This window comes from Canis aureus, chromosome 21, assembly GCF_053574225.1.
Source record: "Canis aureus isolate CA01 chromosome 21, VMU_Caureus_v.1.0, whole genome shotgun sequence".
Lineage (NCBI taxonomy): Eukaryota > Metazoa > Chordata > Mammalia > Carnivora > Canidae > Canis > Canis aureus.
This window is the reverse complement of record NC_135631.1, coordinates 18,154,532-18,177,992: the sequence shown is the minus strand read 5'-3', so window position 1 is coordinate 18,177,992 and position 23,461 is coordinate 18,154,532. Positions and strand designations below refer to the sequence as shown.

Sequence of the window (23,461 nt, the reverse complement as noted above, 5' to 3'; positions counted from 1 at the left end):
AAGGAAGTGATTTCTCCTTTGATTTATTCAAAGCTTGGGCTTGAACATTTTGAATTTTTTGCATCTGTTTTGCACAATCGGGGATTATATGTTTCAACACTTTAGAGATCCTTTTAGAACATGTAAATCATATAAGATAGATGAAAAGCACAAGAAGACCTTGAGTCTCTATAATTACAGGCTTTTTCAACTTTAAGCAAATTATTTAAGTATTTCAATCTGTTTTCCCTTTCAGGGAATATGACAATGTTAGTTGTTTTGACTAATTTCAGTGCTGTTAAGAGGATCAAATGGTTATCAATATAAAATGTTACTGTATTCTGGGAGCTCATATAATATCTAAGAAGAGAGAAAGAATGAATGGAGAGTAATAATGAGAGAAAAATCAGGGTTGGTAATTGGCTATAAAATCCACCAAAAAGGAAATGTGAAAAGACACACAAGACATATTATAGAAATGAATAGATCTAAACTCAAATTCTAATTCTGCCACTAGAGACTTATTTATTAGTTGGGCCCTCAATTTATTAACTGTTACATGAACTGCCTGATGACTTTAGTGTAAATGAGATCAGCTACCATCAGACAGTTCCAAGCAAATGAGAAAACAATGCTTTCTCTTGGGGTGGAGAATGAGAACAGTACTCATCAGTTAATATATGTGTCTCAGAGCACTAGGTATCCTGAGGTCAGGGAATGATTCTTGTTCATCATTGTAAGCCTGAAAATTAGCACACACCCTGGTGTACCACATAGACTTATTTGTGCTTATACAGGGAATGAAAGCGTGAACAACATCCAGCACTTTATATGGCTCATTGGTTGGTGTTAATAATGAGTCATGTTTCTTTTTAACTCTGTGAGGAGTTTTTGAGGAGTTGAAGTAGGTTGGAAACATTTGTAGATCCATTTCTTGTTATTCAGCTACGATCCAGAAAGGTAGGTTATTTGCACACAATACACAAACTGTTAAATATATTTGATTCCCAAGTTTGTGCTTTTGAATTCTCCCCATTGATTTAAGACAATAGATTTAATCCTTAATCAGTCATCATCCAGTCAACCAAATCCATTACTTTGTTTGCCCAGTTAGGTTAAATGATAGAAAAATTAAAAGAATATTTCATCATGATAAGGAGCTAAATTCGATTCAGAATAACTTAGCTTCAAATACCAGCTCTGCTACTTTCTTCAGCCACAAGCAAGTAACTAAATGTCAGAAATCTTCAGCTTCCATACCTGTAAGTGGGGATAATATCTCACATGATGTATGAGGATTAAGTGAGGTTAAGTAGCACAGCTCTAACTTAGTGATGGGAACATAACAAATGCTCAATAAATCATCTCTCTAACAGCTTAAGTCATTATAAATCATGACTTCCACTTATACAAAATGATAAATTATGATTAAGTAATTTTGAGTAACAAAGTGATGGATTTGACTGATTATAATGACATAGTTGTGTCTGAAGAGGAAGGTTCTGGGGAAGACTTCAGGGAAGCTTTGGAACGTGTGTGATTCTTTGAAGAATACATGAGATTTTATATCAAGGGCAGAGAACATTTTGTCAAGAAGATTGTAGTTTTTAATTTGTATGGAGCACCAACTATCTGGCAGTCCATTCCATCAGAAGTTTCCATCTGTGGAGCAAAGAATGGTAACAGGTCAACACATGCCTCATAGAACCATTGTAATTCCTAATTTCTTTCCAGTAGACTAAAACGAGTTTTAACTTTCTTTTTCCTCCAGGAAGATGTTGGATTAAAACCTAAGATTTCTGATGTGGACAAGAAAGTTGGTAAGAAGTTTTGCAGTGATTCCTAGAACCCTGTTGTTTTCCCACAATTCGGGAAGTTTGTATTTATGCTATCAATTCAAGTGAGCAGTTTTTTTAAGGAACCAAGAGGGTTTCCTCATCACCCTGTTCTGTATAAGCAGCCCTCCTACCTCTAGTAGTAGCAGCAGTGAACTCTGCCTGTCATGACTCTGGCCTGCCTAAATTGCCTTCCCAATCCCTCCCTTACTTCAAGACCCATAGGACTAATCTCATTACTATTATTTAGTGTCATCCATCACAAAGCTGAGGATTGTCATCTAAGCCCTCAACTCCTACAAAAGAATGTCTGTACATCTCTGAATAGCCCCTTCACTAACCTTGGCTCCCATTCTTGCTCAACTCCTGAAATCATTCCACTGTGCCCTCTGGCATTTATAGTCATTTGTCAATATGATCTGATTCATACTTAAACTCTCCTCTGAAAGTCTCTTGCCTGCTTGGTCTGACCAAATCCAGTGTCCTGGGGCAAATCCAGTGTTCTCTCCCATATCCCCCTTACCACTGAATCTCATCATCTTTTCGACTTTGTAAACATTAGAATACTCTGATTTTTGTCTGTCTGAACTCTTTTCTTTGATCGTGTGCATCTAATATACACGTGTTGAACCATTAAAAGTTGCCAGCATGGTTCATATTGATATAATCTGAGGCAGCCAGACCTCTACTCCAAACTTTCCATTGCATACCCAGTTGTTTATGCAACACTCTACTTGGATGGCCAAAAGGTATCTCAGACTCAATGAAGTGATCTCTTTCCCCCTTTTCCCAAACATCTGCTTCTTTTACAATATTTTGTGTATGACTCCAAATATAAAAGTTGGAGTCAACATGGACCCCTCTCTTTCTCTCATGTCCTTTTATCAATATATCAGGAAATATGGTCAGCTCTAATTTGGAAATATATCTTAAAGTGGATGGATTTCTCATTATCTCTCTCACTACCATCTGGGTCCAGGTAATCACCATCCTTTACCTAGAATATTACTATGGCCTCCTAATTTTTTCCAGCATCTTTCATCCTTATCCTGCTAAATTCAATTACCAACAAATCTACCAGAGTTATCTTTTTAAAAAATAAGTAAGATTATGTTCCCTCTTGGTCTAAATCCTGTAATGTTTTCCAATCTCACTCAAAATGAAAGCTTCTTAACTTAGTGTAGTATATGTGATCATTATGCCTCCCCCAACTCTCTCTCACCTAAACTTTCCTTCCCACTGTAGCATCATTGGTTTTCTTGCTGTCTCTAGAACAATCTTGGCATGTTCAAACTCTAGTACCATGTATTTTTTGTTGCTTCTGCCTGAAATGCTCTTTCCTCAAATATAGGCTTGCTCCCTTGCTTCCTTCATCTGTTTACTCAAAGGTATCATTTTAGGCCAACGATATGTTTTATTTGACTATCTTTTACTAAGAAATAACACTGTTCACTGTTCTTTTTTTTTTTTTTTTTTTTTTTTTAGAAATAACACTGTTCTTGACACAATGTACAAGACAAAAAAGGTCAGTTGAAGCAAAATTAACTCAATTTCACATTAATCTTACGGTTATTCTAGTTTAATAACAAAGAGTAATTTGTGGTTGTTTTGTAAGTTTTGATTTGGGAGTCTGAGCTGTTCCAAGTAGCAACGACTCTGGTGACACTGTGTAAGTCCTTTCTTTTCTCCTTTTAACTTAATTTGGTCTTCTATGAAGTTAAGACACTGGCATGCATTTTCTCCGAAACCTTTTTTCTGGCATATTCTATAATAACTTAAGATTGCATTTCATTGTCAAAACCATGCTTTAGTTCTAGAGCGTCTTGAAAACAAGTTCTTGCAATACCAAAATAAGGCGCAGAGTGGACATACTGACTGATTTCAGCAGAGTCCCCTTCATTTACAATTCTGATTCTATTTTCTCATTGCTACTGGGCAGCCACGTGATTCCCAGCAGACCCCCCATGGAGAACGGTACAGAGGTGACTGAGTTCATTCTTGTGGGCTTAACCAATGACCCCAAACTGCAGATTCCTCTCTTCTTAGTCTTCTCCCTCATTTACCTCATCACTCTGGCTGGGAACCTGGGCATGATGGTACTGATTCTCATGGACTCCCGTCTCCACAATCCTATGTACTTTTTCCTCAGTAACCTGTCTCTGGTGGACTTTGGTTACTCTACAGCTGTCACTCCCAAGGTCATGGCTGGATTACTTACAGAAGACAAGGTCATGTCCTACAATGCATGTGTCACCCAGTTCTTTTTCTTTGTAGCCTTTATCACTGCAGAAAGTTTCCTCTTGGCCTCAATGGCCTATGACCGCTACGCAGCTGTGTGCAAACCCCTGCATTATACCACCATCATGACAACAGGTGTGTGTGCTCGTCTGGTCATAGGCTGTTACATCTGTGGTTTCCTGAATGCTTCCATTCACACTGGGAATATTTTCAGCCTTTCCTTTTGTAGAGCCAATGTTGTTGATCACTTCTTCTGCGATGCTCCTCCTCTCCTGGCTCTCTCATGCTCAGACAACTACATTAGTGAGATGGTTATTTTTTTGGTGGTGGGCCTCAATGACTTCTTTTCTGTCTTAGTCATCCTGATATCCTACCTGTTTATATTTATCACTATTCTGAGGATGCATGCATCTGAAGGACGCCAGAAGGCCTTTTCCACCTGTGCCTCTCACCTCACTGCTGTGTCCATCTTCTATGGGACAGGCACCTTCATGTACTTACAGCCAAGCTCCAGCCATTCCATGGACACAGACAAAATGGCATCCATGTTCTATACAATGGTCATTCCCATGCTAAACCCAGTGGTCTACAGCATGAGGAACAAAGAGGTCACCAGTGCCTTTAAAAAGACTGTAGAGAAGGCAAAGTCTTTTATAGGATTCATATTTTAATTACAAAGAATCTACAATTAAGGCACTTTCATCCACCTCAGATCTATCTAGAGAAAATATTTCCTGTCCAGCTCACAAATTTCTGATTTCTAATAGTAATTTCCCAGCTATTGATTAAATTTACAAAGTCTTAAAAATATGATATCTAAGAATAATAGGTTAAGAAGAATCACCCATAATTACATTCTTGTCTTAAAAATGACAAATACCCACCATTTGCTTTGACGTGGATGGAACTGGAGGGTATTATGCTGAGTGAAATAAGTCAATAAGAGAAGGACAAACATTATATGGTCTCATTCATTTGGGGAATATAAATAATAGCGAAAGGGAATAGAGGGGGAAGGGAGAAGAAATGGGTAGGAAATATCAGAAAGGGAGACAGAACATGGAAGACTCCTAACTCTGGGAAATGAACTAGGGGTGGTGGAAGGGGAGGAGGGTGGGGGATGGGGGTGAATGGGTGACAGGCACTGAGGGGGGCACTTGATGGGATGAGCACTGGGTGTTATTCTGTATGTTGGCAAATTGAACACCAATAAAAAATAAATTTATTATTTAAAAAAAATCTTTTTAAGGAGCACCTGGGAGGCTCAGTCAGTTAAGCATCTGCCTTTGGCTCAGGTCATGATCTTGGGGTTCTGGGATTGAGCCCCACATTGGGCTCCCTGCTCATTAGGAGGTCTGCTTCTCACTCTCCCTCTCCCCCCTCTCTGTTCATGTGCTCACACTCTCAAATAAATAAATAAAATCTTTAAAATAAGGATTACTACTAGTTAAAAAGAATTCTTCTTAATAAACATGTTCTTGGGATGCCAGGGTGGCTTAGCGGTTGAATGTCTGCCTTTGGTTCAGGGTGTGATCCCAGAGTCCCAGGATCAAGTCCCACATTCAGGTTCCCTGCATGGAGCCCACTTCTCCCTCTGTCTATGTCTCTGCCTCTCTCTGTGTCTCTCATGAATAAATAAATAAAATCTTTTAAAAACCCATGTTCATTCACGCTCCCATAAGAACATGTATTCTCACATACTCACATGTATGTAGAAGCACAGGCACATGCATATATAATTAATGAAAAACTTCTGAAATCTATACACCCACAGAAGGATAAATTAGTTAAGACATATATGAAAGGTCTGTTGTTATAGTAGAATTTAGAACAATTATTTTGTTGTCTGAAAACACATTCTTCACATCAATAGTTGACTTAATGGAAATAGATATATGTACATATATGTACATATATATGTTTGGTTTTTAAAAATTATTTTTATGTATCTTTCTGCATATGAAAAAGCAATATATTTTATATTTTAAAAATTAAACATGAAAACACTTCCAAATTTCCTTTAGTATAGATTTATTATTGTTTTTTTTTTTGTCTGTTCTTGTTTTCAGTAAAAATGCAAGCCATAAGAGACTCTTAACTATAGGGAACAAACAGGGTTCCTGGAGGGGGCAATGAGTAGGGAGGTTGTGGGATGATTGGGTTATGGGCATTAAGGAGGCATTTGCTGTAAGGAGTACTGGATGTTGTATGTAAGTGATGAATCAATAAATTCTACCTCTGGAACTAATAATACATTATATGTTAACTAACTTGAATTTAAATAAAACTTAAAAAAAAAAAAACACGTATGAATGGAGCTTTTCTAGAAAGCTGCCAGAAGGGTGAAGTGAAGTAATGACATTACTTGGGGCTTTGGGATCAGTTAAAGGACTCCAAACACATTCTACTCACTTCAGTGGCTGTCAGGCTGTTTTTCTCAGCTCCTGTGGTTCTGAAACTGCTGGTTTTCAAAGCTACTACAGAATTGGAAAGTAGAGCAGTGAAGATACCAGGAAGCTCATTATTATTACCCAGATTCTGCCATTTTTCTTGAATAAACACTGTTTGGATTGTTGCAAACCTTGTTTAATTTCTAGAGCTTTAAAAGTTTTGGAAAACTTCTTGCTTGTGTTATTTTTGCTTTAATGGAGGGGCATATTTTCAGAGGCCCTTACTCTACCATTCTGGAAGTTTTTGTCCAGCCCTATTTAATATCAGCTTCCTTTCTTATACCCTCTCGGAGTACATTGTTCTATATTTTTAGAATACGTATTAAAATTTGTAATTATATATTTATCTATGAGTTTAATGTCTCTTTCCTCATCAGATCAAAATCTACTCATTCAGGAACCGTATCTCTTCTGTGTACACAGAATCTAACACAGCAGCTGAGTTGTGTCTTACTGAGTTGGGATTCAATAAATAATTTGTTGACTTAATATATTCATTCATAAATGAATGAATATGAATTTTCAATGTCATTATAATTGAGATTAATTGTTGGAAACAATGTTGCTTGGAGCTTCTTTTTTATTTTATTTTTACTTTTTTAAATATTTTTTTATTGGAGTTCGATTTGCCAACATATAGTATAACACCTAGTGCTCATCCTGTCAAGTGCCTGAGGCTTCTTGAAGGATTTATTGTTCTTTCTGTTCTGGAGACCATGTAGAATTCCTAAGGAAGGTAATGCCAAGTTATGATCATTCTTAAAGATGTCCTGCATTATCAAGAAGAAATGCATTGACATAAAATGCATAATCTGGAGTTAGCATACTATCATCCTTACAAAAAAAACCTGCCAGACTTTGTATAATTTTATGACTTTTATTAAATTCATTAGAGACCTGAGGTCACAGGGCAACTAACTCAAAATACAATCAAGGATAGGCATATTCCCAAAGAGATGGGATGAGAACACTAGCCTACCTGCAATAGATGCTTCTAGGTTCTATAATTACTGATATAAGGATTCATCAAAATTTTAAAATTAATCACTAAAGATTTAGTTATTAGTATGAACTAATGTGAGGATATAAATACTTGCAAATGATTTATTTGCACACATTTAATTAGACACAAGGGGAGTTTGTACTCATGTACATGCTCTGTTCTGCAGGCTTGTTTCAATGTTTACAAGAAAGATTGAGGGCAGGGTGAGGTTTCTGAGAATGCTGCTCTCCTGGGGCTGGCCTAGGAGAAAGGACTAGCAACTGTTGCAGAAAAAAACCCTACTCAGATTCCTCTCCCTTACTTTTCTATAGAATAAAAGCTTAAGTCACTGATGCCCTCACGTTCTGATAAAATTTGCTGGAACTGATATAGGAAAAGAGAATAAAGTCCTTTATCCATGGGAGTTGATCAGTACAATGTCCTGGGACAAGACCACAAGAAGTGTACCATATCTAGAATAGGTCAGGATCACTAAAAAGGACACCATCTCTGGAAGCTAGGTGAAGCAAGATAGCGAGGTTCTTGTCTCATGGAGTTGAAGAATGAATCTCGTGGACAAAGGAGAGTGAGTAAAGTGATAGAAGTTTATTAAGCAAGGGTACCGGAAAAGCTCTCAGGAGTAAGAGGGGGTCCTGACGGTGTTTCCAACGTGGGCCTCCCCTGACAGTCTTTTATTTAGAACTTACCAGAGAGCTTGTGGCCTTAACATTATTGTGATGGTTAGTTTGAGTAAGTGCTAATGATAATTTCTTTAATGGCTTACTTCTTTTTAGGGTCTGGTTATTCTTTGTTGGTTACAGGTATCTGTCATAAAAAGACACCCTCCCCACCCACACCTAGGGCAGGGTGGTCTGGTTTGTTCCCTTATCTCTGGTTTCCTTACACTTCAGCATTTTGGAGGTTTCTGTGAGCCTGATCCCATAGCCCCCTACCTGTCTCTCACTACTACCCCACCTGTCCTTACTCATAGGGACAAAGTTTCTGTGTAAAATAAAGGCTGTACAAGCACAGTAAAGAAGGGCCCTACTATCCACAACAATGCTAGCAAACATTAAGTCGAGGTAAGCACAGTCTACTATTAGGAGAGGGCCAAGAACATGGAGATCCCTTTCTTTTTTAAAAAAGATTTATTTATTTATTTATTTGAGAGAGAGAGAGAGAGCAAGCATGAGAGGGAGGGGCAGAAGGAGATGGAGAGAAAATCTCTAGCAGACTCCACATTGAATGCAGAGCCCAATTCAGGGCTCAATCCCATGACCCATGAGATCAAAACCTGGGCCAAAACCAGAAGTCAGATGCTCAACAGACTGAGCCACCCAGGCAGCCTCAAGGGGATCCTTTCTGAGACAGGTGCATGGCAGTGGCGATTGGCCACAGTGGTCTAGGCTGGTGTCTTGCACTCTTGCAGCTACAGAGGCCTGGACTGGCTGTTGATATAGGTTTCAGACTCTGGTGGGGGGTAGGGATGGAGGGAGTAGGGAGGGACTTAGGCACCTGGCATATACGAACATGAATACCTGTATGATAGAACTGGTAAGATCTGTAAAAGGTCCACAGGAGCTATCCTGGCTATTGGTTTCTTCAGTGACAAAAGCTGGTGGGGGCATCTTGTCTTGGAGAAAAGGTTTTTATTTTTCACTGTTGAAGATGATGTTTGTTGTGGGCTTGTCATTTATTATTTTGAGGTACATTCCTTTCATACCTAATTTGTTGAGAGCTTTTGTCATGAAAGAATGCTGAATTTTATCAAATACTTTTTGTACATCTATTGGGATGATCATATAGTTTTTATCCTTCATTCTGTTGCTGTGGTATATCACATTGGTTGATTTGCATATGTAGAACTATCCTTATATCATGGTGTATGATCAAATCCAACAATACATAAAATGTCTAATAATTCATAACTAAGTAGAGATGCAAAGTTAGTTCAACCTCCAAAAACAATGTTATTCACTATATTAATAGACTCAGGAATACAAATCATATAATCATCTCAATAGATGCAAAAAAGCCTTTGACAAAATTCATCATGCATTTATGATAAAAATTCAGCAAACTATTAATGGTGGAGAACTTCCTAAACATAATAAAAGACATCCATGAAAAACCTACAGCCAGTTTCTCACTTTATGGTAGAAGACTGAATGCTTTTCTCCTAAGATTAGAAATAAGGCAACGATGTGCCCTCTTAAAACTTTTATCCAACATCATGATATATATCCTAGTCAATACCCTAAGGCAAGAAAAAGAAATGAAACACATACCAGTTGGAAAGAAATAAATAAAATTCTCTCAATTCAGAGAAAATATGGCTTTCTACTTAGAAAATCGCTTAGAAAAGCTACAGAACTAATACGTTTATCAAGTTCTGAAGAAACAAAGTCACTATGCAAGAATATGTCATAATTTTATACAATTTTAATAAAAACTTAGAAATTGGAATTTAAAAACAGTACCACTTGCAGTAGCAGCAACATGAAGTACTTAGGTATAAATTTTGCAAGATATGTGCAAGACATGCTGAAAAATATAAAGCATGGATTGAATACATCAAAGCAAATCTAGATAAATAGAGAAATTTACTAAGTTCATGGATTGGAGGGCAAGATAATTTAAAGATGTCTGTCTTCCACAAACTAATTAACAAAATTTCAATCAAAGTTCCAGAAAGAATTTTTGTAAAAATTTGCAAACTCATTGTAAAATTTATATGGAAAGTGAAAAAAAAACTAGAATAATTAAAACAATTTCGAAGAACAACAAAGTTGGAGCACTCACCCTACCTCCTTTCCAGATTTTCTATACAGCTACAATAATCAAATACTGTGGTATTGGACAAAGGATAGATATATTACATTAAATATTATTGAAACAAGTATTCACTCAAATTTTTTGTTTCAGAAAAAAAGACGAGTCATAGACTAGGAGAAAGGATTTGCAAATTATATCAGTCCTTATCAATAAAGGGCTTATATTTTGGAAGCATAAGATATTCTCAAATCCCAAATATAAGAAAACAAATACAATGAAATACAATAAAAATGGACAAACGATTTTTTACTTTTTTAAAAGTTTTTATTTAAATTCCAGTTATGAGATACCACCTCACACCAGTGAGAATGGGCAAAATTAACAAGGCAGGAAACCACAAATGTTGGAGAGGATGGGGAGAAAAGGGAACCCTCTTACACTTTTGGTGGGAATGTGAACTGGTGCAGCCACTCTGGAAAACTGTGTGGAGGTTCCTCAAAGAGTTAAAAATAGACCTGCCCTACGACCCAGCAATTGCACTGTTGGGGATTTATCACAAAGATTCAAATGCAATGAAACGCTGGGACACCTGCACCCCGATGTTTCTAGCAGCAATGTCCACAATAGCCAAACTGTGGAAGGAGCCTCGGTGTCCAACGAAAGATGAATGGATAAAGAAGATGTGGTTTATGTATACAATGGAATATTACTCAGCTATTAGAAATGACAAATACCCACCATTTGCTTCAACGTGGATGGAACTGGAGGGTATTATGCTGAGTGAAGTAAGTCAGTCGGAGAAGGACAAACATTATATGTTCTCATTCATTTGGGGAATATAAATAATAGTGAAAGGGAAAATAAGGGAAGGGAGAAGAAATGTGTGGGAAATATCAGAAAGGGAGACAGAACGTAAAGACTGCTAACTCTGGGAAACGAACTAGGGGTGGTAGAAGGGGAGGAGGGCGGGGGGTGGGAGTGAATGGGTGACGGGCACTGGGTGTTATTCTGTATGTTAGTAAATTGAACACCAATAAAAAAAAAAAATAAAAATAAAAAAAAAAAAAGAAGACGTGGTTTATGTATACAATGGAATATTACTCAGCCATTAGAAACGACAAATACCCACCATTTGCTTCAACGTGGATGGAACTGGAGGGTATTATGCTGAGTGAAGTAAGTCAATCGGAGAAGGACAAACATTATATGTTCTCATTCATTTGGGGAATATAAATAATAGTGAAAGGGAATATAAGGGAAGGGAGAAGAAATGTGTGGGAAATATCAGAAAGGGAGACAGAACATAAAGACTCCTAACTCTGGGAAACAAACTAGGGGTGGAGGAAGGGGAGGAGGGCGGGGGGTGGGAGTGAATGGGTGATGGGCACTGGGGGTTATTCTGTATGTTGGTAAATTGAACACCAAGAAAAAATAAATTAAAAAATAAATTCCAGTTAGTTAACATACAGTGTAATATTAGTTTCAGGTGTGTAACAGTTCCATAAATTAATGATGCTCATCGCAACAAGGGAGTGAGTCCCTTAGTCCCTTAGTCCCCATCACCTATTTCACTCATCTCCCACACACCTCCCCTCTGGTAACCATCATTTGTTCTCTATAATCAACAGTCTGTTTCTTGGTTTGCCTCTCTCTCTTTTTTAACCCTTTGCTTGTTTTGTTTCTTAAATTCTATATATGAGTGAAATCATATGGTATTTGCCTTTCTCTTATTTTGCTTAGCATAATACTCTCTAGCTCCATCGACATCATTGCAAACAGTACGATTTCATTTTTTGATGGCTGAGTAATATTTCATTGTATATATTTATTTATGCCACATGTCTTTTATTTCTTCAGTTGATGGACACTTGGGCTCTTTCCACAATTTGGCTGTTGTAGATTATGCTACTATAAACATCCGAGTGCATGTACCAAAAATAGGCAAAAGATTTCAACAGATATTTCACAAAAGAAGATAATTGGGAAAGCAAATAAACATGTAAAAAGATGCTCAAAATCATTAGTCATTAGAGAAATGCAAATTAAAACAACACAGAGATACACTATAAACCTACTAGAATAACTAATAGAAAAAAAGCTCACCTGTAAATATAAACTACCATCAAGAATGTGAAGCAATTGGAACTCTCACACACTGCTGGTAGGAATACAAAATAGGTTCCTATTTTAGAAAATAGGTTGGCAAAATCACATGACCTAGAAATCTCACTCCTAAAAATCTACCCAAGTGAAATAAGAGCACATGTTCACATAAAACCTGCATGTAAATGTTCGTAGGATCTTTATTTGTATTAACTAAAAACTGGAAATATTTCTTTAGCTATTTCTTTAGACTCCAAGAGGATCCCCACTTCCCTCAACTGAAGAATGGATAAATAATCTGAATACATAGACTGCAACTCAGTAATAAAATGGAACCAATTACAGAACAACTATACAACTCCATAAATTTTAAACACATTAGGCTAAGGGAGAGAAGCATGACTCAAGAGATAATCTACTGTATTATTCTTTTTTTATGATATTTTTACAAAGCCAAAACCATAGGGACTGAAAACAAATTAGCAGTTGCTAAGAGGTGGAAGGAGGGGTCAATTACAGAGTTGTAGGAAATTTTGGGAGGTTAATAAACTGTTCTATATCATGATGTGATGGTGGTTATACAGCCAATTACATTTGTACAAATTCTTAGAACAATGCATTGAAAAGTGTGGATATAACTGTATGTAAATTATACTTTAATTAGAAAAAGGGGGGAAAAAGACAGTAATGCAAATGGATCAGTGCTTTTACTCAACAGACACTTCAGTTCCCCACTGACAGTTTAATTGCTTCTTCCCTAAATAAGTGAGACGAGGGGCTGTGGATGTTCTCATAGGAGACCTGTTCCCCTGAGAACTCTGGGTCCCTACACATTTCTTTTCTTTTCTTTTTTTGTCCTTAACTTTCTCCTGGTTCCTATTCATTAGCCTTGGGAATCCCCAAATCACTCCATTTGACATCATTTTAGAGGACCCGTCTATGTGCAGAACCCTTTTGTTCATTTGTTTATTCATCTGAAAGTTACTTGTTCCTGGCATTCATGCTGTCTTCCTCCAAACAGGATTTGCTTCCAGGCTGCAGCCAGAGCCAAGAAAACCCACTCCAAGATAATAATTATACTTATGCAGGTTAAAGTGATAATCCTCTTACCAAGTTGTTTTATAGACCTTCCGTCATTTGCTATTCATAGACAGAATTCTGTAAGGCATGTGGGAGATGCAATTTTATTAGTTCTACCTCACATATCAGGAGACTGAGCTTGACGGGGTAAATGACTCTTCCAGGGGATCATAAAGGATATATGAGGGATGCAGGACTTGGACCATCTTCCTAGCTCCATATCAGTGATTTTTCCTCCATTCCTCTGTGCTTCAGAGACCTTGAAGCCTTTTTCCCAGTACCAGAGAGAGAGAACACAGGATATATACATTCTACCATGGTTGAAGTTCTGATATCAGAGACACAACTCATGGTTGCTTTTCCCTTTTCATCAAGGAACCAGGTAGGATTCTACATATCCTAGGCATTTTTCAGTGAGAAGTGTGAAAACAGTAGGGAAGCTGTGTCTACTGTGAATTATTTTAGCAAAGTAATGGATGTTATGAGTATTTCTTTTTTTTTTTTTCAGTGGAAGAAAAGAACTATTTTTTTTGAAGATTTTTTTTTTATTGGTGTTCAATTTACTAAAATACAGAATAACACCCAGTGCCCGTCACCCATTCACTCCCACCCCCCGCCCTCCTCCCCTTCTACCACCCCTAGTTCGTTTCCCAGAGTTAGCAGTCTTTACGTTCTGTCTCCCTTTCTGATATTTCCCACACATTTCTTCTCCCTTCCCTTATTTTCCCTTTCACTATTATTTATATTCCCCAAATGAATGAGAACATATAATGTTTGTCCTTCTCCGATTGACTTACTTCACTCAGCATAATACCCTCCAGTTCCATCCACGTTGAAGCAAATGGTGGGTATTTGTCATTTCTAATAGCTGAGTAATATTCCATCGTTATACATAAACCACATCTTCTTTATCCATTCATCTTTCGTTGGACACCGAGGCTCCATTTCTCTGAAACGGTGAGGTAGAGCTGGTCTTAAATGCCCAAATGTACATCATTATTGAACAAATAAGGAGTCTAGTGATAAGTTAGGAAACATTTTGCTCTCCTAAAGAGGATGAACAGCAACAATAAGAAACAGAAAATAGATTATGCTCCACTTGAATAGGTAGTAATTTCATTCTATTTACTAATTGTAGATCTGTTATGGAAGGGATGTTAAGTAGAGCAGGGTGAAATGATATTTCTTTAGACTCCAAGAGGATCCTCATGATTACAAAGCTCCATACTCTATTTCAACCTTCTTTTCCTCTCTTACCTTACTCATAATCCTGGCTCACATAAAAAAGCTAAACAAAGGCACAGGCTTATGATCTGTATGATCTGGATATGAATCTTGAGTTTATTTCTTGCTAGGTGTAGAGGGAATTTCTGTGAAGTCACATAACCTCTCAAATCCTCAATTCCTTAACCACAAAATGTGGATATTAATACTCTGTATCTTGTAATACTATAGGATAAAGTTGTAGGATACTGTAACTTTTAAAGTTTTTCTTATCAATTTCTAAGTTATCCTTTTAAAGTTGTGGAATATTCTCACTGGTGTGAGGTGGTATCTCATTGTGGTTTTGATTTGTATTTCCCTGATGGTCAGTGATGTGGAGCATTTTCTCATGTGCTTGTTGGCCATGTCTATGTCTTCCTCTGTGAGATTTCTGTTCATGTCTCTTGCCCATTTCATGATTGGATTGTTTGTTTCTTTGCTGTTGAGTTTAATAAGTTCTTTATAGATCTTGGATACTAGGGCTTTATCTGATAGATCATTTGCAAATATCTTCTCCCATTCTGTAGTTTGTCTTTTAGTTTTGTTGACTGTTTCTTTTTTTTTATTTTTTTTAAAGATTTTATTTATTTATTCATAGAGACACAGCTAGAGAGAGAGAGGCAGAGACACAGGCAGAGGGAGAAGCAGGCACCATGCAGGGAGCCTGATGTGGGACTCGATCCGGGGTCTCCAGGATCACACCCCGGGCGGCAGGCGGCGCCAAACCGCTGCGCCACCGGGGCTGCCCTCGTTGACTGTTTCTTTTGCTGTGCAAAACCTTCTTATATTGATGAAGTCCCAATAATTCATTTTTGCTTTTGTTTCTCTTGCCTTCGTGGATGTATCTTGCAAGAAGTTGCTGTGGCCAAGTTCAAAAAGGGTGTTTCCTGGGTTCTCCTCTAGGATTTTGATGGAATCTTGTCTCACATTTAGCTCTTTCATCCATTTTGAGTTTACCTTTGTGTATGGTGTAAAAGAATGCATAAAATATCTAGAATAAACCTAACCAAAGAGCTAAAGGATCTATACCCTAAAAACTACAGAACACTTCTGAAAGAAATTGAAGAAGACACAAAGAGATGGAAAAATATTCCATGCTCATTGATTGGAAGAATTAATATTGTGAAAATGTCAATGCTACCCAGGGCAATTTACACATTTAATGCAATCCCTATCAAAATACCATGGACTTTCTTCAGAGTGTTGCAACAAATCATCTTAAGATTTGTGTGGAATCAGAAAAGACCCTGAATAGCCAGGGGAAAATCACAATGCCAGATTTCAGGTTGTACTACAAAGCTGTGGTCATCAAGACAGTGTGGTACTGGCACAAAAACAGACACATAGATCAATGGAACAGAATAGAGAATCCAGAAGTGGACCCTCAACTTTATGGTCAACTAATATTCGACAAAGGTGGAAAGACTATCCACTGGAGAAAAGACAGTCTCTTCAATAAATGGTGCTGGGAAAATTGGACATCCACATGCAGAAGAATGAAACTATAGAACACTTCTGATTGTATGTCCTGTATAGAAGGACCAAGTTAAGTTCTTACAAAAGCACCTGGAATATCCCATCTAAAAATTAAGCTTTTTTTCTGCTTAAAAAAATATAAAGTTGTGGCATAAACATTATACTACTTACTGTATAAAGTCATAAGGATAGAGTAAGAACACACACCTGCACACTGAATGCTCTTATCAGAGGTTATAGAACATAGTACATGCTTAAAAAATCTTATGTTTGTCAAAGGGGAGCACACACGAATGTCTTTAGGAGCTGGATATGAACAGGGAAGTTGTGAAGCCCCTTCAGATGGCAGAGAAAAGTGGTTACCAATGAGGTAAAGCTGTGACATAGGCTTGATATAGGCTTCATTCAGTTCAAATGAGAAAAAAATCACAGCATGGATCTCACCTCAAAGGCAGATCTGAAACCTAGAGTCAAACCCAGGGACCTGAGATTTCAACCCTGCATCTTTGTCATCTAGCTTAGAGGGTCAGCGTAATGAGAGTAAGAGTGAGTTCAAAACAGAAGAAAACTGTTTCAACCCAAGATAAAATGTGGATCTCAAGGAAGAAATGGAAAGAATGGCTGGTGTGGTCAATGATCTGGTCAGAGGAAGGACAGAGTGAAACACACAGAGGAATCAGAGGATCAGAGAGTGAGGCTCTGAATCCATAATCTAGAGACTGGGTATGGCTTTCCACCTTTACCCAACCAAGTCAGAGACCATCATTTCATTCCACTAATAACATTAGAGCCAACCCTCATCAGGTTTATAATTATTGATTCTCATGCATTATTTTATAAACTCTCAGAATTGCCCCTTCACGTCATACCTCCACTTTTAGAGATGAAAAAACTGAGGCTCAGAGAACTTAGGTTAGGATAAGATCTCCTAGATAGTAAGTGTTAGGATACAATTTGGACACACATGACCCTCTTCCCAGAGCTTGAGCTCTTGCATCCAGTGCATTACCTTCTCTTTAGAAGTACTGAAGTGTACTTCTGAAGAGTACTTGCTGATTGTCCATGCCTGCTGCTGCGGCTCCCCTACTGCATCCGCCCTACCTCCATGCTTCCATCACCCCATCTCAAGTCCCAAATCCAGGAATAGTATCTTTGTCATTTTGGTACTCCTGACAACTAACATTAAGATGGGTCCAATGGATTCAGTGGCTTCATGTGAATAGAATTAATTCAATTCAATTCAAATTTCAGTTACTGTCATGGGATTCTGGAATTGGTCTGCTTGGGTACACAGCTTGCCTCTTCCAGTCATTATTTGGGTAAACTTGGAGAAAATACACAATCTTTTGGGACTAGGTTCCCTTGCAAAATAAATGAGTGCAATGATTAGTTGTTTTGTCTTGTGTGTGCTTTAGATTTGAAGAAAAAATTATTGCTGTAATTGAAATAATCCACAGAGCATATACACAGCGTAACCTCACTCTATTCTCTTTTCCATTTGACACTCCCTTTCCTTCTCACCACTACAGGGCATCCTGTGATTCCCCACTGACAACCACTGTGAACAGCATGGAAGTGACTGTGTTCATCCTTCTAGGATGTTCAGATGCTCCAGGACTGCAGGCCTCACTCCTTATGACATTCACCTTCTTCTACCTTTTCACTCTAGTTGGAAATCTGGGGGTGATTGTGTTGATTCTGTTGGACTCCAGTCTCTAGATGCCCATGTACTTTTTCTTCAGTAACCTGTCTCTGATGGATTTTTGTTATATACCCAGGGTCATGACAGGACTTCTTAGAGGAGACCAGGTCATCTCCTATAATGCATGTGCTGCTCAGATGTTCTTTTTTGCAGCCTTTGCATCTATGGAAAGTTACCTCTTAGTCTCAGTGGCCTATGACTGCTACTCAGCAGTGCGCAAACCTCTCCATTACACCACCACCATGACAACAGATGTGTGTGCTCATCTGGCCATTGGCTGGATGTCTGTGATGTTCTGAATGCCTCTGTAAGTGTTGAAGATACCTTCAATCTTTCTTCTTGTATGTCAAATGTGGTTCATCACTTTTTCTGTAATATTCCAGCAGTCACAGCTCTGGCTTGCTCTGATCAGTGACTTGGTTATCTATATGACCTGACTTCCTTTTTAAATGTTTTCTCTTGTAGTTATCTTTATTTCTACCTGTTTACATTTATCACCATCTTGAAGATGCACTCAACTCAGAGGAATCAAAAGGTTTTGTCCGCCTGTGCTTGCAATCTCACTGTAGTCTCCATCTTCTACGGGACAGTCATCTTCATGTACTTGTAGCCCAGCTTCAAGAATTCCATGGACACAATCAAAATGGCATTTATTATATTCATCTTCAAGTTAACACACAAACTCCATGTGAGCGGTAGCTTTATCTGCTTTGTTCACTACTCTACTCTCCATAGCTAAATGAATTTCTTGTTCATAGGAGATTTTAATAACTATTTGCTAAATAAATGAATGAATAAATGAAGCTTTTAGTTCAATAATATCAATATATTGGCTTTTTGAATCATGAATATTTATAATTCATCATTCATAAAATAAACTACATAGAATTGTAGAACATTTCAAGATTCATGACCAGTGTTCTTTTTTTGCTGAAATATTTTTATCTACAGTCTCACTCAGTGCTTTTAATCTCCATTTATGGATACAATGATTTTCTGGAAACTACATAATCATTCCTTAGGAATGACATTTCATTGACTGGTAAGTAGCACATCAAATAGATTCTATTTAGTAAATCATAAAAAGATATAAAGTACAAAACTATTTTAAAGTCTAATATCTCATTCAGTTTGGAAAATTACTTTATACACACTAGTTATGCAGTTAATTCCAATGATTCTAAATATCCATACAGAATGGAAACACAATAGTAGTTATCAATAGTAAACACAATCCACATTCAATATCCTTGCATTAACAGTGTTCATGTTTAATTTTGATCCTCAGGAGAGATCAATTTGATAATAAAACTCCCCATAGGAATTTGCATTGTTTCCTTTTCTGACTCTACACAGTTGGAGGTGCTCATACTAACAGTATGTGTAAGACTGCACTTGGGGGGACCTGGATGATTCAGTTGGTTAAGTGGCTAACTCAGGTCATGATCTCAGGGTCATGAAATCGAACCTTGCATCAGTCTGGGCATGGAGCCTACTTGGGATTCTCTCTCTCCCTCGTTCTCTGCCCTTCCTTTCTCCCTCTCTGAAAAACAAGACTGTGTTTGAATGTTCTAGGATGTTCATGCTGACAGTAGCGTGGTGAGAGTATTATAAACATTCTCTTTTGTCTCTAGATCTATGATGATGGTGATGTATCTTCTGCTGGAATCACTTAAGAAATTACATTTCATAAAAATGTTTGGAATATTTTCAGGCTTACAGTAAAGGTGCAAAGACAGTACAAGCGTTCCCATATACCCTTTGCCCAGTTTACCCTGATGTTATCATCTGTATTCTCTTGCACGCATGTCAATACAAACAATCCAACATTCATGTATTGCTATTAACTGTATCCCATACTTTTTGGATTTCACTAGTTTTTCCTCTGAAGTTCTTTTTCTGTTCCAGTATCCTATACATAACATCACATAATTGAATGGTTATTCATAAATAACCATTTAACATAAATAAAATGGTTAAAAACCATAAATACCATAAATAAACATAAATAAACCATAAATAAAAATGGTTATTGTTTTATGTCATTGTTTTGGGTGATGTTCTACAAACAGTGTATAAGTAATACAGCTGCTCTTAAGATGTTGGCTAATCGAATTTAAATTTAAAAAAGAAAGAGAAAGTCATGAGGGTAAGGAGATAAATAAAGAAGGTTAAGTAGTTATGTCTAAGAAAAAAATTTGGGTGGTGCTTGGGTGGTTCAGTTGGTTAAGCATCTGCCTTTGGCTCAGGTCATGATCCCAGGGTCCTGAGACTGAGCTCCACATTGGGCTCCCTGCTCAGTGGGAAATCTGCTTCTCCCTCTCTCTCTGCCCCTGCCCCCCCCCATTCATGAGCTCTCTCTCTCTCTCTCTCTCTCACACACACACACACACACACACACACACACTCAAATAAATATATAAAATCTTTTAAAAAGAAGGAAAGAAAAGAAATTTGGATATGGTGACCAGTATTGGACCTAGTAGTAGAAATTGAAAACACATCTTCAGGTTATTGAAGGAACTCCATTTGCAAGAAAGCCATGAGCCTTGATTTTTAACATTCTTAGTCTGAGCATTAAAACAACTCTAGAAATTTAAAATTGTGTGTGCAGAAGTAAGCTGTAAAAACTGAATGTTCCTCAAAGACCTCATAATCTCCCACATGGTTTAAACTGCCTAACATGGCCATCAACTTCACATAAAAATATATCCTCCACTTGTTCTGGGACATGACCAGACTCTAATACCCCAAGCCCCTAGCATTAGACAACCCCTTCACTTTAGAAATGTTCCAGACCTGTTCACTTGAACCCTGCAACTAACCAAGGCCCATCAAAGATACCTGAAAACCAATTAGAAAGTCTCCTTTTCCAAAAATCTCACCTCAATAGAATCCTTGTCAATTTTACACTATCTCAGTATTTCTTCTTTTTAATCTATAAAACTTAATCTCCTTTCTAACATCTTTGAACCCCTGCTAAAACTCAAGTGATAGCAGATGGCTTCCTTTGCTGACACAAAACAGAGCAAGGCAAAACAAAACAAAATAAAGCCAAACCAGCCTGTTAATTTTATCTCAGATTTCATTTTGTCCTTGATACACTTCAGAAATGATCTCAAAGAATAATGGATAAGGAAAAAAAAAAACATGCAACAGGACTAGGGGCCAGGAAAAACAGTGGAAACTGGAAATCTCCCAGAGAGAAAAACAGGGTCTCCTAAAGAAATATCTCCACTGTCAAGGTTGAGGGACCTTCATAAAGCTAACTCAGCAAGATTTCAAAAGTGACCATTGTATCTCCATTCTTTACTTTCATAAAAGGGAACTTTTTTTTCACTTCTAGTCATCCTGTTTGTATCTCATATACTGAGTATGATGTGAGATAAACTGTTTGGATTTTGTGTGTTTGTTTAGTTCCTGGACCACCAGGAGCCATGTTCGGAGTGAATGGAGAGAACCCCTGAACACCTTAAGGATCCTGGACATTTGAGCATGTATAGTGGTTACTTGGGATTTAGGTTCTCTGTAGTGGAAGCAGATAATATGCTCTGCAGGGGCAGAGGAAGTAAAATGGATATTTGATGAACATAAGTATTATAGTAGAAGATACTTGTTCTTTCTGTGCCAAATTATTTACTTTTTCTCCTAAGGACATATCTACACTAATTTTCTCAGCCTGCTTGGAATTAGTTGAGGTCGTGTCATTGTATTGTCAGTGAAATTTAAGTTACACGTACCACTTCCAAGTCTGACCTGTGAAACCTCCCAAGTGATCCCCTGCTTATTCTCTCTTCCTTTGTCACCTGTTAGATAGAGAATCTAGGTCACAGGATTGGTGGAGCCACTAAATAGAAAAAGCTAGGATTGCTGAATCATGGTCTGAGATCCTGTAGAACATCTAACCGAACAGTATATAAGCAAGAAAAGTCCCTTATGGTTAAGCCACTATGATTTGGGACCTTCCTTGTATAGCAACTAGTATTATTTACACCAACTAATTGATTAGAGATTCCCATAGCACAGTCTGGAGGCTGTTGGTAAGAAGTAGACGGATGTATGATGAGAAATATTGTCAAATGTCTACAACACAATTTAATTCCACAAATATTTAACAGTAATCCCCATCCAACTTCTAAACATAATTGAAATGGCTACAACAATTAACATAGCACAAGTTTTGGAGGAAAAAAAGCCCATCCCAACCAGATTTTCTGATCTAGAGGATTTACAAAAATCCTCTGAGTTTCTACTGAACGTGATAATGCCTATTTTACTGAATGAACAAGAACTTAGCACGGCATCTGACAGAGACTGGCCATTCAATAGATATGTCTTTTCCTTTCTCTTCTTCTTCCTGCTCCTCTTCTTCTTCCTTTTCTATATCGTCACCCTTCTCTATCTACCCACTTATTAAATATATACTTACTATATAAATACATTTATCAACTATACCACTAAATATTAATAAATTAGAGTATCTCCAGTTATATATAAATATTAATACTTATTACATATATTTAATATATTATATATATGTTTGCATTTATAAGTGTAGCTGTACTATTTACTTTGAACTCTTTGAGGGCAAAGGCACTCTCACACTTAGGTCTGTATTCTCAGAATGTAGTCTGATGTGGGCCAAATTAAAGAACCCAATAATCACTGAAAGAAATGGTGGAGAGGAGCTGAGCCATCGATGCCTTGTGACAGCTGCACAGTGGAGTGCAAGCCTCTGCATTGTACCACCACTAAGACATCACCTGTGCTTGATTTTCTGGCCATGGTTTCCTGAGTGCCTGAATTCACCCCAATTCTCTCCATCTGTGTGTCCGATATGGTTCATCACTTTCTGAGAGAGCAAGCAGTCAGTCATGGTTCTCTGTTACTCTCATAAACCGACCAGTGAGCTAGTTCTTGCTTCTGTAGCAGGCAGGGCTTTGACGTCTTTTTTTGTTCTCCTGGTTGCCTTTCTTTCCTACCTGCTCATAATTATCACCATTTTGAGGGTGTGCTCTCCTACAGGGCGCCAGCACACCTTTTCCACCTGTTCTTCCCTCATCTCTTCTACAGGAGAGTCATCTTCATGTGCTTATAGTCAACCTCTAGGAATCCCACAGACATAGGCAAGACAAATTGTCTCTAGTGTTAGTATTTTGATGATGTAGGATCCACAATAGCCCAGTTTAACCCTCTTCCATCCTCCTGGTGCAGTGACTTCCCTGTCATGGGCCAAACTATGCTTTCTTTCCAGGAGTGATATCCTCATCTCTTCGAAAATGTGTTTTTGGTTAAAGAGTAAACATATAAACAGAAATGTAATAGCATAACTGTAAGAGTTCATAGTGAGCTTAGATATTTGGAGGACTGCATTTAAAAATCAGTATTAATCAGATATGTCATTTGCAAATGTCTTCTCCATTCCGTTGGTTGCCTTTTATTTATTTTTTAAAATAAATTTATTTTTTATTGGTGTTCAATTTACCAACGTACAGAATAACACCCAGTGCTCATCCCGTCAAGTGCCCCCCTCAGTGCCCGTCACCCATTCACCCCTACCCCCCGCCCTCCTCCCCTT

The 23,461-nt window shown here is 37.7% G+C and overlaps 1 protein-coding gene and 1 pseudogene across 1 annotated transcript; both read left to right on the top strand.

Annotated features, from left to right (window-relative positions):
• Positions 1-3,778: 3,778 nt before the first annotated feature.
• On the top strand, positions 3,779-4,723 carry LOC144293404 (olfactory receptor 5B12-like). Its single transcript, XM_077864491.1, has one exon. It carries the CDS (start codon positions 3,779-3,781, stop codon positions 4,721-4,723), a length of 945 nt encoding a protein of 314 aa, XP_077720617.1.
• Positions 4,724-16,474: 11,751 nt separating this feature from the next.
• On the top strand, positions 16,475-19,559 carry LOC144293181 (olfactory receptor 5B2-like; annotated as a pseudogene).
• Positions 19,560-23,461: the final 3,902 nt, after the last annotated feature.

What these genes read in the sequence shown, in the direction of transcription:
- LOC144293404 (XM_077864491.1), top strand. Translation starts at nt 3,779, where the DNA reads ATGGAGAACGGTACAGAGGTGACTGAGTTCATTCTTGTGGGCTTAACC.